At 40.7% G+C, this 17314-nt stretch overlaps 1 protein-coding gene across 1 annotated transcript in view; it reads right to left on the minus strand.

Moving 5' to 3' along the window:
• Positions 1-42: 42 nt before the first annotated feature.
• The window catches only part of adam12b (ADAM metallopeptidase domain 12b), a 79973-nt gene continuing 62701 nt past the window's right edge, over positions 43-17314 (minus strand). The window contains exons 16-23 of the mRNA XM_040140092.1: positions 17090-17288; positions 15055-15132; positions 13045-13153; positions 12501-12639; positions 11545-11653; positions 9858-10109; positions 2936-3111; positions 43-1940 (exon numbers count right to left, since the gene is read on the minus strand). Coding sequence (XP_039996026.1) covers positions 1889-1940; positions 2936-3111; positions 9858-10109; positions 11545-11653; positions 12501-12639; positions 13045-13153; positions 15055-15132; positions 17090-17288 — 1114 coding nt within the window. The 3' untranslated portion in view covers positions 43-1888. The remainder of the gene's footprint in view (positions 1941-2935; positions 3112-9857; positions 10110-11544; positions 11654-12500; positions 12640-13044; positions 13154-15054; positions 15133-17089; positions 17289-17314) is intronic.

Raw genomic sequence — 17314 nt, forward strand, 5'->3', positions numbered from 1 at the left:
AACAGTCATAAAGGAAGTTTTATTTGGCTTTGATATCATCAATCAAATCTCTCACTTTGAATGTTATCCTGAAACATTTGTCTCTGGCCTACATGTTATAGGTTAAAATTTTCAAAACTACATTTTCACCACCTAGAGTAAATGGGCAATGGCCTGATAGCAGTCATTATATTTACTGTGCTTGTAAAAAAAGAACATAAAAAGAAGAGAAATTATTACTGACATACAATATTTACACTTTACAATGGCTTTTAAACATTTTACAGTTATGCAAATTAACACAGTACATAGGATTTACAAATGGCATAAACATTTAACGACTAATTGACACAGCACTAACAAATATTTTCCTTCAGAGAGCAGTTACTCTGACCGTTGACAAACGCGAACACTTCCAAAACTAGAAAAAGGCATTACTCGCACACTCATGTACATGAAAGCAACGCAGGTATGCAGGGCTTTAATGACTTCAATCATTCTGCAGTGGTGAGAAGACAAACACTGCAAGTGGATACACTGCAAATACAAAATGCATTATCCAAAGTGAACATTGCAACAGGGAAATGAACTGCACTGTAAAGTTTTTAACGTTTGAATCCCTCCTTGTATAACAGCAAGTCAACAACAAATAACATCAAGGAAAGTGCCTAACTCAAAGTGCAACGACAAGCTCTGAATCTAATGAACGATGCTGTGAATGCATAAATAATCAGAGTTCAAGAATAACGAAGCCATGCACAATCCAAATGGAATGTTATGAAGGCAAAAAGACGAGACAGATATGGTAAAACATCTTGTTGGATGTGGTCGAGGAGGATCTTGGACAGCTCACAGTGCAAGTCATCCAACTTAGCTCGCACACCCAAGAACAAAGTGAGCTTGAATGTTAAAACATACAAACATCGGAATTAATGTGGAATCATTTGGTGTTGGTGTAATTCTCTGGAACACAATCAGTCTGTCAAATCTCTTGAGGCTGTACAATGTCTGCCAGCATCGGGAAAACATGTTGAGCGTCCAGCACATGCCGTGAGCAGTGTGTCAGAACCAGTCCAAAATGCGTGAAAACAGCTTTTCCTGTTTGTACTTTACTGCAAGAGCAAACTTATAAGGAAATAACGGAGACTGACTGTGAGACTGTAAAATGAGCTGGTCGGATTGATCCCACAATAAAAACGTAGTCCAAGGCTTTAATATGAGTTCAACTATATCAATCCAGCTTTTAGATGATGCATCTAGAAAAGTGTTGGAACTATTATATTTTTCCATTGTATTTAAGATTTGATTCACATCTGTTTTTCAGCACCTTGGTGGCATCGATATAAAAGATGTATTTGGTATTTAATACATCATAAAAATATGCAAAACTGAATAACACTGCTGTATGGGCCATAAGCTACGCTGACAACTTGCTGAGTTTGTGCTCCATTTCCCTTTATCCTCATTTAATTCCAAAAACAAACTTTTTTGCGCTTCTATTATTCAAGCAACTTCCCTGGTTATAAAAAACATCATATATTTCAGCATTTCATTAGAGAAAAAAGTATAAAAATCACCAAAGAATGCAAAAGAAATCTCTTAAATGACACCATGTTTCTTTCTTTTCAAAACTGGTCCGTGGGGAAAATCTCTCTTCATCACATTGCTCTGTGCACAAACTGGTGATACTGAAATTAAATAGTTAAATAGATAAATAGTTCATTGGTACCTGAGCGAGGACAACAAAGCACCTTTTAGAGGTGTAGCACCGAGGTGGGATGTTAGCCCCCTTTCACTAGAATCTCTGCGACACTTCCAGCTGTCTGAAAGGTCTTACAGAGTCTCTGTAATTAGTGCAAATCAAGGAAGTCTGTTGATAGGAGATCTGCTCGTCCGTGACGTCAAGCGTTCAGCAGTCCTTGTGAGTCTTTGGTGGTCTGTAGGGCAACACCGGCGCAGGTCTGAAACGTAAGCAGGAGCGTAAATACATGACGTCATCATGGCGGTAAAGATAAAATGTTGAATAACTGTTCCCGAACAACAACATAACACGTGCTGGATTTTCAATTTGTCTGGAACGCAAAATCATGTTAGATTATATAGTATATACTAATGCAAAATTTCCCCTTTCAGACATGCACATTGTTGCGTTACTCTGATGTAACACGTCTGTCTCATTTCTAAATAAGCATGAGGCCTTTTTGCTTAAAAGTCGCAACGTTAATCTTACTAGGTCAGACCCACTGTAGTATTTTCGTTTAACTTCCAACATGGCACAGGTCTGAATTGATTGCTGCTGGATTCATGCAAAGGCTACAGCAGAACAAGGTTCAATACAGAGAGATGTTAAATGTACGTATTGTTCGCCTCATGAAGAACAGTGTAATAAATGTAACTCAGCTATCACCTCTTATGCAGAACAAAAAAGGGGTTGAAAAAAACCCCCACGTTCAACCACAGTAATAATCAGACCAGCATCCCTGAGCGGATGGATGAAATTATGAATATCCAGCAAAACACTTCACATACAGCAGGTGAGCAAATAGGAGTTTAACAAGTCCAACAAACTGATGAGAAAATCTGTTAGGGGATTAACAAGTGAGAGAAGGGGGCGAGTGTCCCTCATGCTCATGATGGTTATTCATTAATAATTAATCAATGGAAAAATAACTTGAAATCCATCTGTGAACCAGCCTGCAACTGAATAGAAGACACTTCTTTTCTTCCTTGATATGATTACCTTCCTGCAGTGCCATCGCGTCCTCTTGTGCACTAGGTGCCAAACATCTCGCAACATTTTGGCTCTTTCTCTAATGATCTTAAGTCTGAATAGAGCTGCAACAAATATTTAAGTAATGGACACGTATGTCTGAATGACAAAAAGACGTCACTTTAACAGGCAGATGAAGCCCGCAATTTTGCGTATATCATGTCTGAAAGGTCTATAAATACTGACCTGCTGGGTAGAGGGATGGTGGGTGGAGGCCTGGGCACAGTGGGGATCGGTATGGGAAGGGGTCCGGTGCCAGGGATGTGGACCCCTGCTGCTGTGGCACTGTGACCCAGCCGAGAGCTCCTCCCTAGCGGGTCTGCAGGTAGGGGTTTCTGGGGTGGACTGGGCTTCTCAAAGTCCTGAAGAAGAAGAAGAAGAAGAAAAAAAGTCAAATTCAGTCCAATCATTAAACTCAATATTTGCTACCTGACATTAATTTGAAATAAACAGCATGAAGCACATTACTCCTTCCTTGAGACACGTGTATGGACGCCAGAATAATATATAATGTCACTTTTTGTCTCCCTTTAAATATGGAATAGCTGTATAGACGCAATCTGGAGAGAAAAGCAGACACGTTTCACTAGAGGGCACTGTGTTATCAGCATCTTCTCTGCATTCCGACAGCCAACATGAGACGAATCCCAAACCACGTCCTCCTTGTCTCCACCACGTCTGTGGCAGTGCTATGTGAGTGCAGTAGGTTATCTGAATGAGCGGGCCATCATGTGTTACTAATCTACAGTGAGGAGGCGAGGCAGTGATAAACATCTGCTACCATGAGTCTGGCTACCGTCACTCGTGCACACACACACACACACACACACACACACACACACACCCTGACCATACCAAACACACAGAGGAATACGTGGACAAAGTGAAAATTTTATGCACACAGACAAAAAAAAAAAAATTTTCACCATCATGCATGGATAAGACTTAGAGATGTGGAAGATTTAAAACATTCATGAATGCAGCCAAGACGTGACTGAGTTTGTCACATTAACATACAGAGTTATAAACCTGTGAGTGTTCACTGCCTCGTGAACCAAAGTATTCAAACACAGCGACGTTTGCATGAAAGTGATTTTTACCAGAAATGCCTGGGTAACCAAATTACCTCAAAAAAGTTTGGATATTATCATATTTCAGTATGAACTTGCTTTTCACATCTTCACTATATGGCTTAAAGAAAGTAGACACATCCGAACACGTATGGACTGGAGCTGTTTTTTCATGATTTGGGCCCCTTCTTTCAACTTGAGGAAAGCCTTAGTGCCACAGCATACAATGATATTTTAGACAAAAGTGTACTCCCAACTGTGAGGCAACTGTTCGGGGGAAAAGCCTCTCCTGTTTCGACATGACAATGCTCCCTTGCACCACGCAAGGTCCACTACAGAAATGGTTTTCAGAGTCTGATGTCGGAGAACTTGACTGTCCTGAACAGGGCCCTCACCAAAACCTCATCCACCACCTTTGGGATGACTTAAAAACAGCCAGGCCTTGCCAAACGTCTGTGATGCTCTTGTGACTGAATGCAAATGCCTGCAGACAGGTTCCAGATATAGCGTGATCAAGACTGATATACAGTTACATACATAAGTATTTGTGACAAAATTTTTCATAATTTTGCCTCTGTACACCACCACAATGGATTTGAAAAGAAGTCATCAAGATGTGACTGGAGTGTATACTGTCAGCTTTAATTGTAGGGGTGTAACAAAAACATCACATTAACCGTTTAGGAATTACAGCCATTTTTATACATAGTCCCTCAGAGGCTCAAAAGTAATTGGACAACTGACATTTGATCAGTTTCATGGCCAGGTGTGGCCTGTTTCCTCATTATTTCGTGACAAACTAAGTGCATAAAAGGTCTAGAGTTGATTCCAAGTGTTGAATTTGCATTTGGCAGCTGTTCATGGGAACTCTCAACATGCGGTCCAAAGAGGTATCGATGCAAATGAAGGAGGCCTTCATTAGGCTGAAAAAACAAAACAAACCTATCAAACAGATGGCAAAAACTACAGGAGTGGCCAAATCAACAATTTAGTACATTTTTAAAAAGAACAAATGAACTGGTGAACTGAGGAACACCAAAAGTCCTGGAACACCAAGGAAGACTACTAAAGTGGATGAACACAGAATTCTTTGCTTGGTGAAGAAAAACCCCCTCACAACATCTAGCTAGGTCAAGAGCACTCTGGAGGAGGTAGGCGTAGCATTGCCAAAGTCTACAATCAAGAGACGCCTTCATGAATGTAAATACAGAGAGTTTACCTCAAGATGCAAACCACTGGTAACACTCAAGAAAGGACAGATTAGACTTTGCCAGAAAACATCTAAAAAAGCCTGCCCAGCTCTGGAACAAGATTCTTTGGACAGATGAAACCACGATTAACTTGTACCAGAATGATGGGAAGAGAAGAATATGGAGAAGGAAACGAAAGCCTCATGATCCAAAGCATAGCACATCATCTGTCAAAAATGGTGGAGGCAGTGTTATTGCATAGGTATGTATGGCTCCCAATGAAACTAGGTCACTGGTGTTTATTGATGATGTGACTGCTGATAGAAGTAGCAGGATGAATTCTGAAGTGTATAGGGCTATACTATCTGCTCAGATTGTGCCAAAGGCTGCAAAACTGATAGGATGGTGCTTGACAGTACAGATGGATAATGACCTAAAACATACTGCGAGAGCAACCCAAGAGCTTCTCAAGGCAAGAAAAATGGAATATTCTTCAATGGCCAAGTCAGTTGGCTGACCTCAACCCGACTGAGCATCTTTTTCACTTCCTTGAGACAAAACTGGGGGCAGAAAGACACACAAAAAAGCAGTAGCTGAAGTCAGCTGCAGTAAAGGCCTGGCAAAGGATGTCAAGGGAAGAAACTCAGCAGTGATGTCCAGGGAATCCTGACTTCAGGCAGTCATTGACTGCAAAGGATTTTCATCCAAATATTAAAAACAATCCTTATGTGTATAATTATGTTTGTTTGTCCAATTATTTCTGAGCCTCTGAAAATGAGGCACTATGTATAAAGATGGCTGTAATTCCTGAATGGTTAATGCAATATTTTTGTTAAATCCCTTCAATTAAAGCTGAAGGTCTATACTTCAATCAGAAAAGAGGCAAATCAGAAAAATTCTGTCACTGTCCAAACACTTATGTACCTAACTGTATGAGTGTGGTGTCTCGGTCTCCACCTACTTTCTTCGAGTGTCCACATACTTTTGGTCATGTAGTGTGTCCGTGTTTTGTTGCGGGTTGAAATAAGTGAAGAAAATATAAAATTAGGGCTACAACCAACAATTAATTTCATTAACCATTAAGCTGCTGTTTATTTTCTCGATTTAATTTCATTAATTGCGTCGTCATTGCATTATTAATTAATCATCAAAATAGTTGCCTGTTAACTTTTTTTGACTGGTGTATCCCTTAATCGACTAATTGTACAGCTAGTGATGTTACAAATTAAGCAATAAGTTGAGACATAAAAGACTCACACTATAGTCAGACTATAGTATATTATAGGGCTACTTGTAATCAGTAAGAAGTTCTTGAAACCACAAAAAACCCCGATTCTTTCATGTCACATAATTTTCCTTTACAGAGAAAAAAATCTTTTTAATAGACATTTGCAAAAACTCTCTGTGTACAACAGAGAGTCCCACGTGGATACTGTTCTTACTTGTTGAGAATTTGGGGGTAGTAATTCCTGTGATCCCATTCAAGGAATCTGTGTGAATATTAACTGAAACCAACGGAGTATTTCACTGATTTCCACATACAGTGTGTCACCCACTGTGATCTTTTAGTATGCATTCACTCCTGACCAGCTCCTACATGTGTAAGTTATGGATGGTTTAGTTTCAGTGCAGAATAACTCTTCTCCAGAAACACACAAACTCAGGCTGTTCTTCAAAGGAGAGGAAAACAAAGATGTAAATGGACAGATGCATCCACTCAAATGCAAGAATAATCCAGGACCCATGTGCATCTAATGCCGTTCCTGGCAGAAAACCTCACACTGTAACTGGAGGCTTGCCGGTGTTCACATGTCTTAATTCAAAATGAAGGATTGCACTATCGTCTGTGGCTTTGATAAAGATCTATGAGCCCTGGGCTTACATGCACCTTTTAAAACCCACCAGAGGAACTGAAAAATGCATGGTCGCTGAAAACAAAGTGCGACTTTCACTCCTCTTTTTGCAGGCTACTTTTGCAGTGCACCAGAGCAGGGTTAGAGCTTATTTGCTTCCCATTTATTTGACTACAGGTATCTGATACGCATTTTTCCTTCAGCCGAACAAGATAATAACAAGCAGGCCTGTTTGTGAAAATTATCAGCCCCCACAGTTTTCTTTTCATACAATGCCTCATTGTAATAAATGCAGGATAGGCTTTATTCTCCTGGACACCCCTCGACATTAATGGGGTGCTGTCGGCATGCAGGCATAAGTCAGCCTGTGGAAAAGGCTTTTACAATAAGACATACTGGCACAGACAGCAGGGGAGGTTGTGACAAGTATTACAATAAGCTTGTAATACACTTTCTCTTTAAGGACTGATGTCCTCTATGTCCTTGCCGGCCTGTTATTAAATCACAACAGAATCCTCTCTTCTGTTTCTGACCTACATTTCGGCATCTCTTCTCGCTCCATCTGTTTCATTACAGCGAAACGAGCTAGTACATATTAGCAGGTAGCACGGTTTCATTGTTTTGGCAGGCCAGTGAGCAGCCTATTTAAAGAGCAAACAGTGGCCTTTCAGCTAAAGTGCATCTTTACTTGGCACATGTCCACAACAATCAAGGGTGATGTGCTGGACACCACTAAACCATCCAAAACTGGATATGGTGCCAGCTGTCTCTGCTGCTCAGTGGTGGAACAAGTTAAGATCGTTTACTGAAGAAAAAGTACCAATACAGCAATGTAAAAATACCCGAGTACAAGTCCTGCATTCGAAATCCCACTTAAGTAAAAGAACTACATATGGATTGTTATTCAGTTCATCAGTGTTTAAGTAGCATTTTGATGCTGTGGCCGATCGAGTTGGAGCTAGTTTTCACTACTTTCTATACATTTAGGTAGTACTGTCGGTTGGCTCTCAACCTAGGGGTTGAGCCCCTCTGATGGGTCACCAGATAAGTCTGAGGGGTCTTGAGATGATTAATGGGAAAGGAAAAAAAGAAAAAAACACTGTAGTAATTTTTGAGGCTTCTAACCTTTGCTTTTTGTGAAATATTGAATAATTTGACCTCACTCACCTTCACATCACTTATTTAAATCAAACTATTTGAGAACTTTAAAGGGGAAATGTCTCTCATTGACATCTGAAATGTACAAGAGTGACAACTAGACACTACTTTCTTGTATGGGCTCACCACCCGAAACTGTTGGGAACCACTAGTTCAGTCTTTAACAATGTGCTGTATTTTATAAGCTTGTGTTTTTTATGTTAAATATTCATCTGAAAAGTAACTAGTAATCGTAGCTGTAAAATACGTGTAGTGGAGCAAAAAGTACAATATTTGCTTCCAAAATGTAGTGGAGCAGAAGTATAAAGTAGCACAAAACGGAAATGCTCAAGTGAAGTTCAAGCACCTCAAAATTGTACTTTAATACAGTACTTGAGTAAATGTACTTAATTACTTTCCAGCACTGCTGCTGCTTAACGCTAGAGGTATAAAAACTGGATCTCTACACGTTCCCCTGTAAGTCCTTCATGCTCTGGCATCACATCTGGGATTATGTTCTGCTCTTTATCCAACAGAGACAAAGTGTCATATCACAAAGCTAATGTCTTCCTCATATTTCAAAGCATCACGCATCTGCCAATTTCCCATGCACCCTGTCGCAGCTCACAGAGAGCCGACATCCAGCACAGCTCTCCTTGCTGTGCCGTGCTGATACATGAACGGATCAGGATTTGGATCCACCACCAGAGCAGACAGATGGATTAACTATCTCCACTGCATCCAATACTGTTGGCTCGGCCTAAAGCAGCGCCTTTACTCAAGAGTTGGGTCGCAGGGAGGGAGACGGATTGAATTTTGCTGTTGATATGTGGGGGAGCAAGCTGGCCGCAGTGCAGGAATACTCTGAGTTCTGGCATCCAACACTTTTCTACAGCCTTTAAAAATGACCATACAGGTTGCTGTGCAAGTTTTAGACCATTAACTGCAATTTGCATATATTCTACATTACTGCTGTACATTCTTAGAGAGTACCTAGGTTTTCAGATTAATTTCCTACCTTCCATTCCATCTCATTGGACCATAGACTTAAAATGAGTGTGACACAGGTAATCCATCACAGTGAGCATTTCTTCTGCTTTATATACATTTTTACACCCTGCAGTGTGAGCAGGGACTCGTTTTAAAACCCTTCATCTGTGTGTCCAAGGAGACCGTGACTTCCGATTTTCCGACAACATACTGTATCTCCCTGACCTTTAAAACAGCAGTTGGCAGAATTGGAACTTCTGGAGAGATTTTTTTTTATCAGTGGCTGTTTCCAAGGTCATAAATGAACATTCGGTCTCATCTTTTAAGCCAAAATGGAGGAAACTGGACCATCTAAAATTTATTAATGACTGGGTTAACTTCATCTGCTCAGGAGGATTATGTGATACGACTGAAAGCTCCAGAACAGTGAAATTGTTTTGTCAACAGCGTAGCCCCATGAATGCAATGCTGACTCAAATGTCTGATGTCAGAGTGTCCTTAAACGCAACACCACGGATTCAAGGAGAATGTAACTTTTACACATAAAAATCAGACGAAACGTTCACTATGACCTATTTCGAGAAAGTTTGAAGTCTTGGCCGGTTCATTTTCCTGCTTTATTAAAAATGAAATGAAATTGATATACTGTAGAAAAATCAATGTAGAAACCTATGGTATGGTTTAGAAAATGGTCAGGAGTAATGTACGTTAAAATATTAATGGGCTATGTCTTGTATATGGTCCATTAAAGCTGTGGTCTACAAAAATAAATTTCCATTTTAATGTACAGTATAACAAGACAATTTATGATCAAGTATAAGCTATAAAACAAAAAAAACCCCTCCAATCAACATTTCTGCAAACAAACCTGGTCTACTCTGTATGACGACTGCTGGCGAGGCAGACTGAGAAAAGGTGGCACTCGAGGTGGTGAGAGGGACGTGTGGGCGGGCAGGACCCTGTGGTGGGCTGGGAGAGAAGGCAGGGCGGGCTGGCCCACACTCAGAGACACCGGCATGGGCTGGCTGATGTGCAGGGGCTGGTAGAGGGGCAGTCTGCGCAGGCTGTGAGAGTGGAAGTTGTGCGGAGGGAGAAGAGGCTCCGCGCTCAGGAGAGATGGCTGAAAAAGAGGAGGAGAGGAAGTTATTTTCAGTAATTCCATGAGTTACCTGGTAGAGCAGTCATCACAGCAGAAGTTTTGACTTGTCACAGCAGGGAAAGCACAGGTGTCACTAAAAACAACAATGATGGCTGTGTTCTACTCAAGTGTCCCAGTAACACAACAAAGACCAAAGCAGTAAACTCTAGCAGCTAAATGGAATTCAGCCATCATTATTTTCATTATTAACACCTGAACGTTTCATACTATGACATGTCAAAATGTCTTCTGCAACTTTTTAAACACTCTTCTCTTCCACATTCACTACCCAAGATAATCTTGTATCCCCTACAATTTAGTCTCAATCAACAGAAAATTAATGGACAACAATGATTGATCAATAATTATTTGTCAAGCAAAAAATGCCAAATTTCGTTTGTTTTTTATCACTGTAAATTGAATTCTCTTTTGGTTGGACAAAACAACCTGTTGGAAGTAGAGTTCTTCACAAGTCCTAGTAGAGACTCAGCCCATGCTCATTAATTGGAGTCTCTCTCCAAAAAATGTCTTCACAGATGTTCTGTTCAGGCAGGCTTTCCACACGTCCAGAATTTTGGACCAATGAAGGCTCTGGGAAATTATGATGGGCATTTTTCACTATTTTATGACATTTTCTGAGGTCCTGAAAAACCCAGAGTAAAAGCCAGAGTCTGATCACATGTCCTGACCAGCTGTTACCCCTCCGCTCCAGAACAAACCAATAACACCTAAAATGGCCAGAAAGGATTTGGCTGCTGGAAAACACACGCACGCACACACAATGCAGATGTGTTCGAGGAGAGGTGCTGTGATGACTTCTACATTCAATTATGATATTAGATATAAGTATTATACACACTTGCTGTGGATATAGGAAAGTACAAACACGAATCAGATCCACACACCCACACTCGTGCATATAAATGCGCTTTTAGTGTCATACACATGCAAATGACAGGTAATCTCCCTCTGTGCTTATCATTTCCAACAAACAAATCAAAGCCATTTTCTTTCCCTGCCTGAATCAATCATCTCTGCTCCCTTCTCATAATAAATCCTCTCTTTTAATCACAAACAAATATTAAAGAGGGTCAAAACAAAACATCCTGAATCCCATTCAGTGGAGCAATCTCTCAATCAAAGTTTCTCTGCCTCCTGTCAACAATAGCGCCGTAACTAATATTTCTTCGAGAGAGATATAGTGAGGCTGAATCAATCACCCGCCTTGCTTAATCGAGGCTTGGCTGCAGGTTAGTGAAAGGATTATTATAGAAGAAATCAAATCAAATGGACTGTGACAGAAAAGAGCACACACAGACACACATACAGTAAATATGTGGGTGTATTTGACATACAAGTATACACACATACACAGTATGCCAAGTTGTTTGATATATGTAGTAACAGTGTGACTGACCTTATAAATGCTGGCTCCAGAGGGTTTGGCTGGAGGTTTACGCTGAGGTGTGGGCCTGTACTTGGACTGGGTCCTGATGGGACTGGTTGGCCTGTTGGCCTCCACAGATCTGCAGGCACAACAACAGTACTTAAAGGCCCCTGACAAACTATTTTCTCAATCAGCTTCTTTTTCTGAGTGATGTGGTTCTCCATGGAACACACAACTTTCTGCTAAAGTATGACCAGTTTTTGCTATTTCACATGACAGAGATATATATTTGAGTCTTCTTTTCCATGCTTTTGTCACTGGTTGGACGTGGCCTCTTGGAAAGAGGGAATGTCACAGATTTCTGTGCACCAATCAGAGTTTAGCATTAGAGTTTTAGAGTGTTAACCCTTTCATAAATGTTATCCTCTAAGCTGATCATATTCAAATAGACAGGCCAGTTTTTCCCGTTTATAAATTTTACTCTTATTTACAAGAGCAGTTTCAGATAAACTGTATAAATTACTGTATTTAAAAGTTAAAATTATTGGAAACTTAATGTCCATATGTGCTTTTAAGAGAAGCTGCACATTTGGCTGTTGAGATATCATTGCTCTTAAACTCATTTTTCGGGGAAAGAAAAATCTGTTTTATACCCAAAAAGAGCATTTACTTTACTTGCCAAACCTTATGTACAGCCACCCAGGTGCACCCAAGCTAAAAACTGATAAAAAAGCATTTATAAACTGACTTGTATCTGTAGAAATAAGACACTTGAGCAAAACTGTAAGGTGTTACCTCAAAACGTTTCAAATTAATGAGTTACAGCTTTAGAATGATGCAACAATTTCACTTTAAAAGAAGACAGCAGGAACAAGAAATGTATTTATGATATTAATCCTGTAATTAAAATAGCTCACTGGGCTTCTTTTTTTGCTAGAGTCTAAGCAGCCTCACAACTGTTTTTGTTTTGTGGAGAGAGACGTCACCTGAGTTTCTCCAAGGGGCTCTTCTTATTGGTGAAGAGGAGTCGCAGCAGAGTCTTCCTCTTCAGAAAGATGATGACGGTGGCTAGCAGAAGGCTGACCAGGGTAACCAGGATTGCCACAGTAATGACCACACTGTCGGCTGATGCCACATATGATAACACGCACATTAATACACACACACGCACATCTACAGCACAGAACGATGACAGGACATAATGCAAAGACCGTTACAGCTAGGCCATGGTCAGCAGTGCAGTTTGAGATTCACATTTCTCTGCTCATTTCTGTTTTTTCACTCTAAGGGCTAAAACTCATTTTCTTTCTCTTTTACAACTACAGACTCTGCAGTGTCATGCATTGCTGGGTGGGAGGGGAGTTTTGTTAATTCCAGTCCAAACCACACATCAATCCAGTACTGACTCCACTAGAAAGAGATGTACGAGGTGAACCTGGTGCAGCTCTGTTTGGTTTCCTTATTTCTGAGATAGTGCTGTTGTCTCTAAGACTGGACGAGTGACGATAGAAATGAAATCGCCCTCATTACCTGCTAGTCTCATTGGCCCGCTGTCAATGCTCCCGCCGAAGCCGCCTTTCTCACAGAACGGAGGTGCCCAATGTGCTTCACAGTGGCAGTTCTTCTTGTTGTTGCACACCTGCAAACAAGTTAGTTTTACGGTTTATTGCATGCTACATTGATTCTTCTCGTCTTCTGCATCAAAAGGCATTCGTACTCCTACTACCTAAACAGATATAAATAATGCTGTTTAGTTAGTTTAAGCGACTGTCAGTAAAAAAGGACACTGGCTGTGCATGTGTGTGTCATAATAGATAAAACATGTGCAAAGGAGAGTCCATCCCGTAAAAGCCTCAGGTTTCCAGTGCAGAAGTCTGATCCAGGAGGATTCCCTGGCGAGGTAACGCAGTCCAGCTGTCAGGTGGAGGGGAGGATTGAGGGAGGTGCAGAGGAAGTTGTGCAGCTGTGGGGGATTTACATTTAGCACAGACATACAGTCAAGTGGCTTCCCTGCCTCCAGGCAATGGATGCTTCTTTGCACCGGGTGACAGGTTAAGAGGTACTGGGGGCTCAGACGGAGGTATGATATAGGGGAGTTTTATGTGTGGATGACGGGAAAAGGTTTCTTTAAAACATTATGAACAAACACTGGCGCAAATACAATGTGTTGATTTCATCAGTAGGAAAGTGTAACATTATCTTTCTGATCTTTTCTGTAGATTTAACGCTCAAGATACATAAAATGGGAAATGTGAGATGTAAGAGGGAACCTAATTCTCTAAAACCGTTTTGAGCTACTAACAAGCAAAGTAGAGACATAAATAATTTAATGTATGTAAGGACATATTTGAAATTATAATAAGATGGAACCAAATTCACTCACTGGATCAGTCACTAACTTCAGTTTCTCATAACAATATATTTGCTATATCAGAAAATATCAAACTTCCCATTTCGATCTATTTATTTCTTGATGGGGTTTAGTTGATATGCTTAATAAGCCAAAAATGTAGATACACCTGTACCTGAATACAGTCAATAGGTGCCTTAGATAAAGTGGATAAAGTGAGTCAACTTACAGGCAAACAATATTCTTTAAACTCCCCACAGTAAATGGAATAAATTCTTCTTTTCCAGTCAGGTCTTGCACTGTGCCATGTGTTTGAGAAAATGTCAGATAAATTGATTTGGCAGATATTTCTGCAGGAGGGAAGATGCAGCCGAAGTCCACATGCTTAATGGGAAACCATTTCTCTATAACTCAAATTCTCCTGCAGAGTCATTTTTTTTTATGTGATTATTTTTCTTTCAGTGAGCCAACCTACTGGAAGCAAAACTTTTTATCTGTTGTTATTTTTCATTGACAGGCTAATTTAGTTCAGGGGCGTTTGGTCAGTTACAACAAAATAAGAACAAGTTTAAGGAATATAGAATTTTAGGATCATAGCTTTGATTTCTCATTGTATATAATCTCTACACCATAAATAGCTATAATTGACAGTGAGATCAGAGGTTACGGCAAACTAATGTAGCCCCTGGTGAGTGTTTGATTCAAAGAACTAAACAACAAAGTCAATAAAACATAAAAGCACCGTCTGTTGAATTATTGATAAGAGAGAAAGGTGAACATTTCTTGGCAGGAAGTGTTGCTTTTATACTGCAAAAGAAATACGATTGTGGTCTCCACCTGCAGTGCTGCACTATGCCTTCTCTCTCTGTAGAGTCAAAAGATGAACAACACCTAACTAGACCATAAATGATGCCGTCAAACGGGACTGATTTAACCTGAGTTGGACAATGAAGACAAATCGTACAGAATAGGAGCAGCTGCCATAACTAACAGGCCACACTGCAAATACACTGTTGCTCTGCTGTTGTGTGTGTTTACAGGGCAGTAAGACAGTCTTCATTTTGCTCAGCTGGTCCAAAGGAGACTGAATGGATAAAAACAGAATCCTCAACAGGCTTGTAACACTGTTTCACAGGCTTTGGAACATAATTCAACACTAAATATTGAGCTAATAGGTACTCTGCACTCACCCCACGTCCATTGCACTTCCCAGAGCACTCATGCACACCAAAGACACTGACGTTTTGGCACTGTCGATTCAGGCACACCTATGAAAGGAAAAGCATGCAACTGTAAATACTACATACAATGTTTAAGATTAACACCAAGTTTTAACAACTACTCAAGTGATGTTTGGTGGACATGTATATCAAAACTGAAAAGTTTCTGTTTCAGGCAAAAGTGCAGAGCGTCCCTCAGGTAGCTGCACCTCGCATAATCACAACCCTTAATGCAGTTTAGGTGGTGAAGACACAAAAGGCACACTGTGTATCCTCTAGAACAAAGAAAAACCTCAGACTGGAAAAAGTCAACTGTTGCTTTACTGTAAAAAAAACAAGGCTTGCATTAGGCAAAGCAGTTTTGAACTCTCATCTTCTGGAAACACCCACTGTTGTGTGGGCTGCTGACTTAATGCCCTGAAAAATGGCGTGAAAAATAGAAAACCTTTTTGAGAAAAACAAAGGCTGATTACAAAACCCACCTTCGGGCCATCAACATTTCCAGATAATGTGTGGAGCTAACTCATGATTTGGGAGGCTGTAGCCAGGAGACGAGCTCACATGGCAGACAGCCATTTTGAACACAAAGCTCAAAGACCCTGTAGCACTGAGGGCAAGTCCCTTGAGGTAACTGAAAGAGCTTATGGGGACTGGGAGGTCTTTGAGACACCACAGTTTGGGTTTCCAACGCTAAGCTCTTTGGCCAAATTTCAAACAGACAGGCACAGTTCTGGCCTTTCACAAGTTAAAGCCATAGTTGAAGAGCATTTGGCAGATGCACCCATCTAGTTGTGAGAACTGCTGAGGAGACAATACAGTTATCTATCAAGGAGCAAGCAAAGCACTGTAAAACCACCATTACCTGGCCAAACCCGGGCCATTTGTCAGACTTTATTGAGTATCAGTATTACAGGGAATGGTGGGAAAGCACAGTGTTTGCACAAGTGGATTCTTTTTTTTATTTCTATCTGGGAGAAACAGAAGGATTAGAATTTGGAACAGTCCTCGGGCAAATAGGTTTAACCCAACAACAACAACAACATCATCTCAAATGGTACCATAAGATGAGTATAGAGGCCTGAAGGTACCATAACTTTTGTATTACAGAGGTTCTGGGCAGAGAAGCTAATATCCAAAGGTGTACTGGTGCTATAGAGTTGCTATAGAGTTGCTTAAAAATATGTTTACCTACTTATAAAGCAGAGGAGGTTAGTGAAACTGCCCCTTATGTGCCCCATATCAAATGCTCTCATAACCAGATTGCCATTAATGTAGGACTGAGTACCGGCCTTGTAACCTCACACGGAGAGACAGTTAAGGAGGGAAGTGCTCCAGCCCAAAACTACAGGCCTCTTGCTTGGCAGAAAAAGGCCCTTATGTCGCTGGTGTGGTAAGAGAGGTGTTGAGGGTGGCACAGAGAAGGAGAAAGGTTGAGAGGCACACCTGATAAAATAACTAGTTACAATAAGGGTCTTTTCAGACCTACGCATGATGTGTACTGCACATATGGATCACTGGATTCACTCTGGAGTTAACTTCATTGACCTTTTTCATTAGGAAAAGGGCTACCTCTCTGTGTCTGCCTTGGCTCTGTACTGCGGTGCTATCTGCTCAGTGCCCAAAGGAAGGCTGTTCTAGGCTCATACAGTTGTCAGTCTTTTGGGATCTCTAGAGAACAAATAATATAGCTGCAATCTGTGGTTATAGGGCACATGTAGGGCACAAAAACAACAAACTCACAGCTTTTTAAAGTGGCTACCAGCTACTTTAAAATCTATAGAGAGAACATCATCATTGTGCACAATCAGAAATAGCAGGGATCACCTCAGGATGACAGAAGCTTTTACATTTCTGGGTTATATAATACTTGGTCAAATGTGATTTAATATTGTATTGACCTTGTATTGAATCATAATATTTAGTCATTATCTTTGCTATTCAAGAATGATTAAATAAGACCCCTTACTCTGTCTCTTTACAATTAAATGACATACAGATCCCTCACCATGCCGTCTCCACACTTTGTACCAGCCAGAACCAGTCCAGGGTCAGGCATGTCATCACCCAGGTAAACATGTGTTCCTCGACACAGAATACGCCCCCCTTCTTGTAGTGGGATGTTGGTTTCAATGGAAACTGCATTTGTTCCGATCACTGGCCGGTTGGCTCCTCCCTGGCACTGAATTTTACCGCACTTTGCATCCCTGCATATGACACACACAGAACCAAA

Source organism: Xiphias gladius, chromosome 11 (genome assembly GCF_016859285.1).
Source record: "Xiphias gladius isolate SHS-SW01 ecotype Sanya breed wild chromosome 11, ASM1685928v1, whole genome shotgun sequence".
NCBI classification, from domain to species: domain Eukaryota; kingdom Metazoa; phylum Chordata; class Actinopteri; order Istiophoriformes; family Xiphiidae; genus Xiphias; species Xiphias gladius.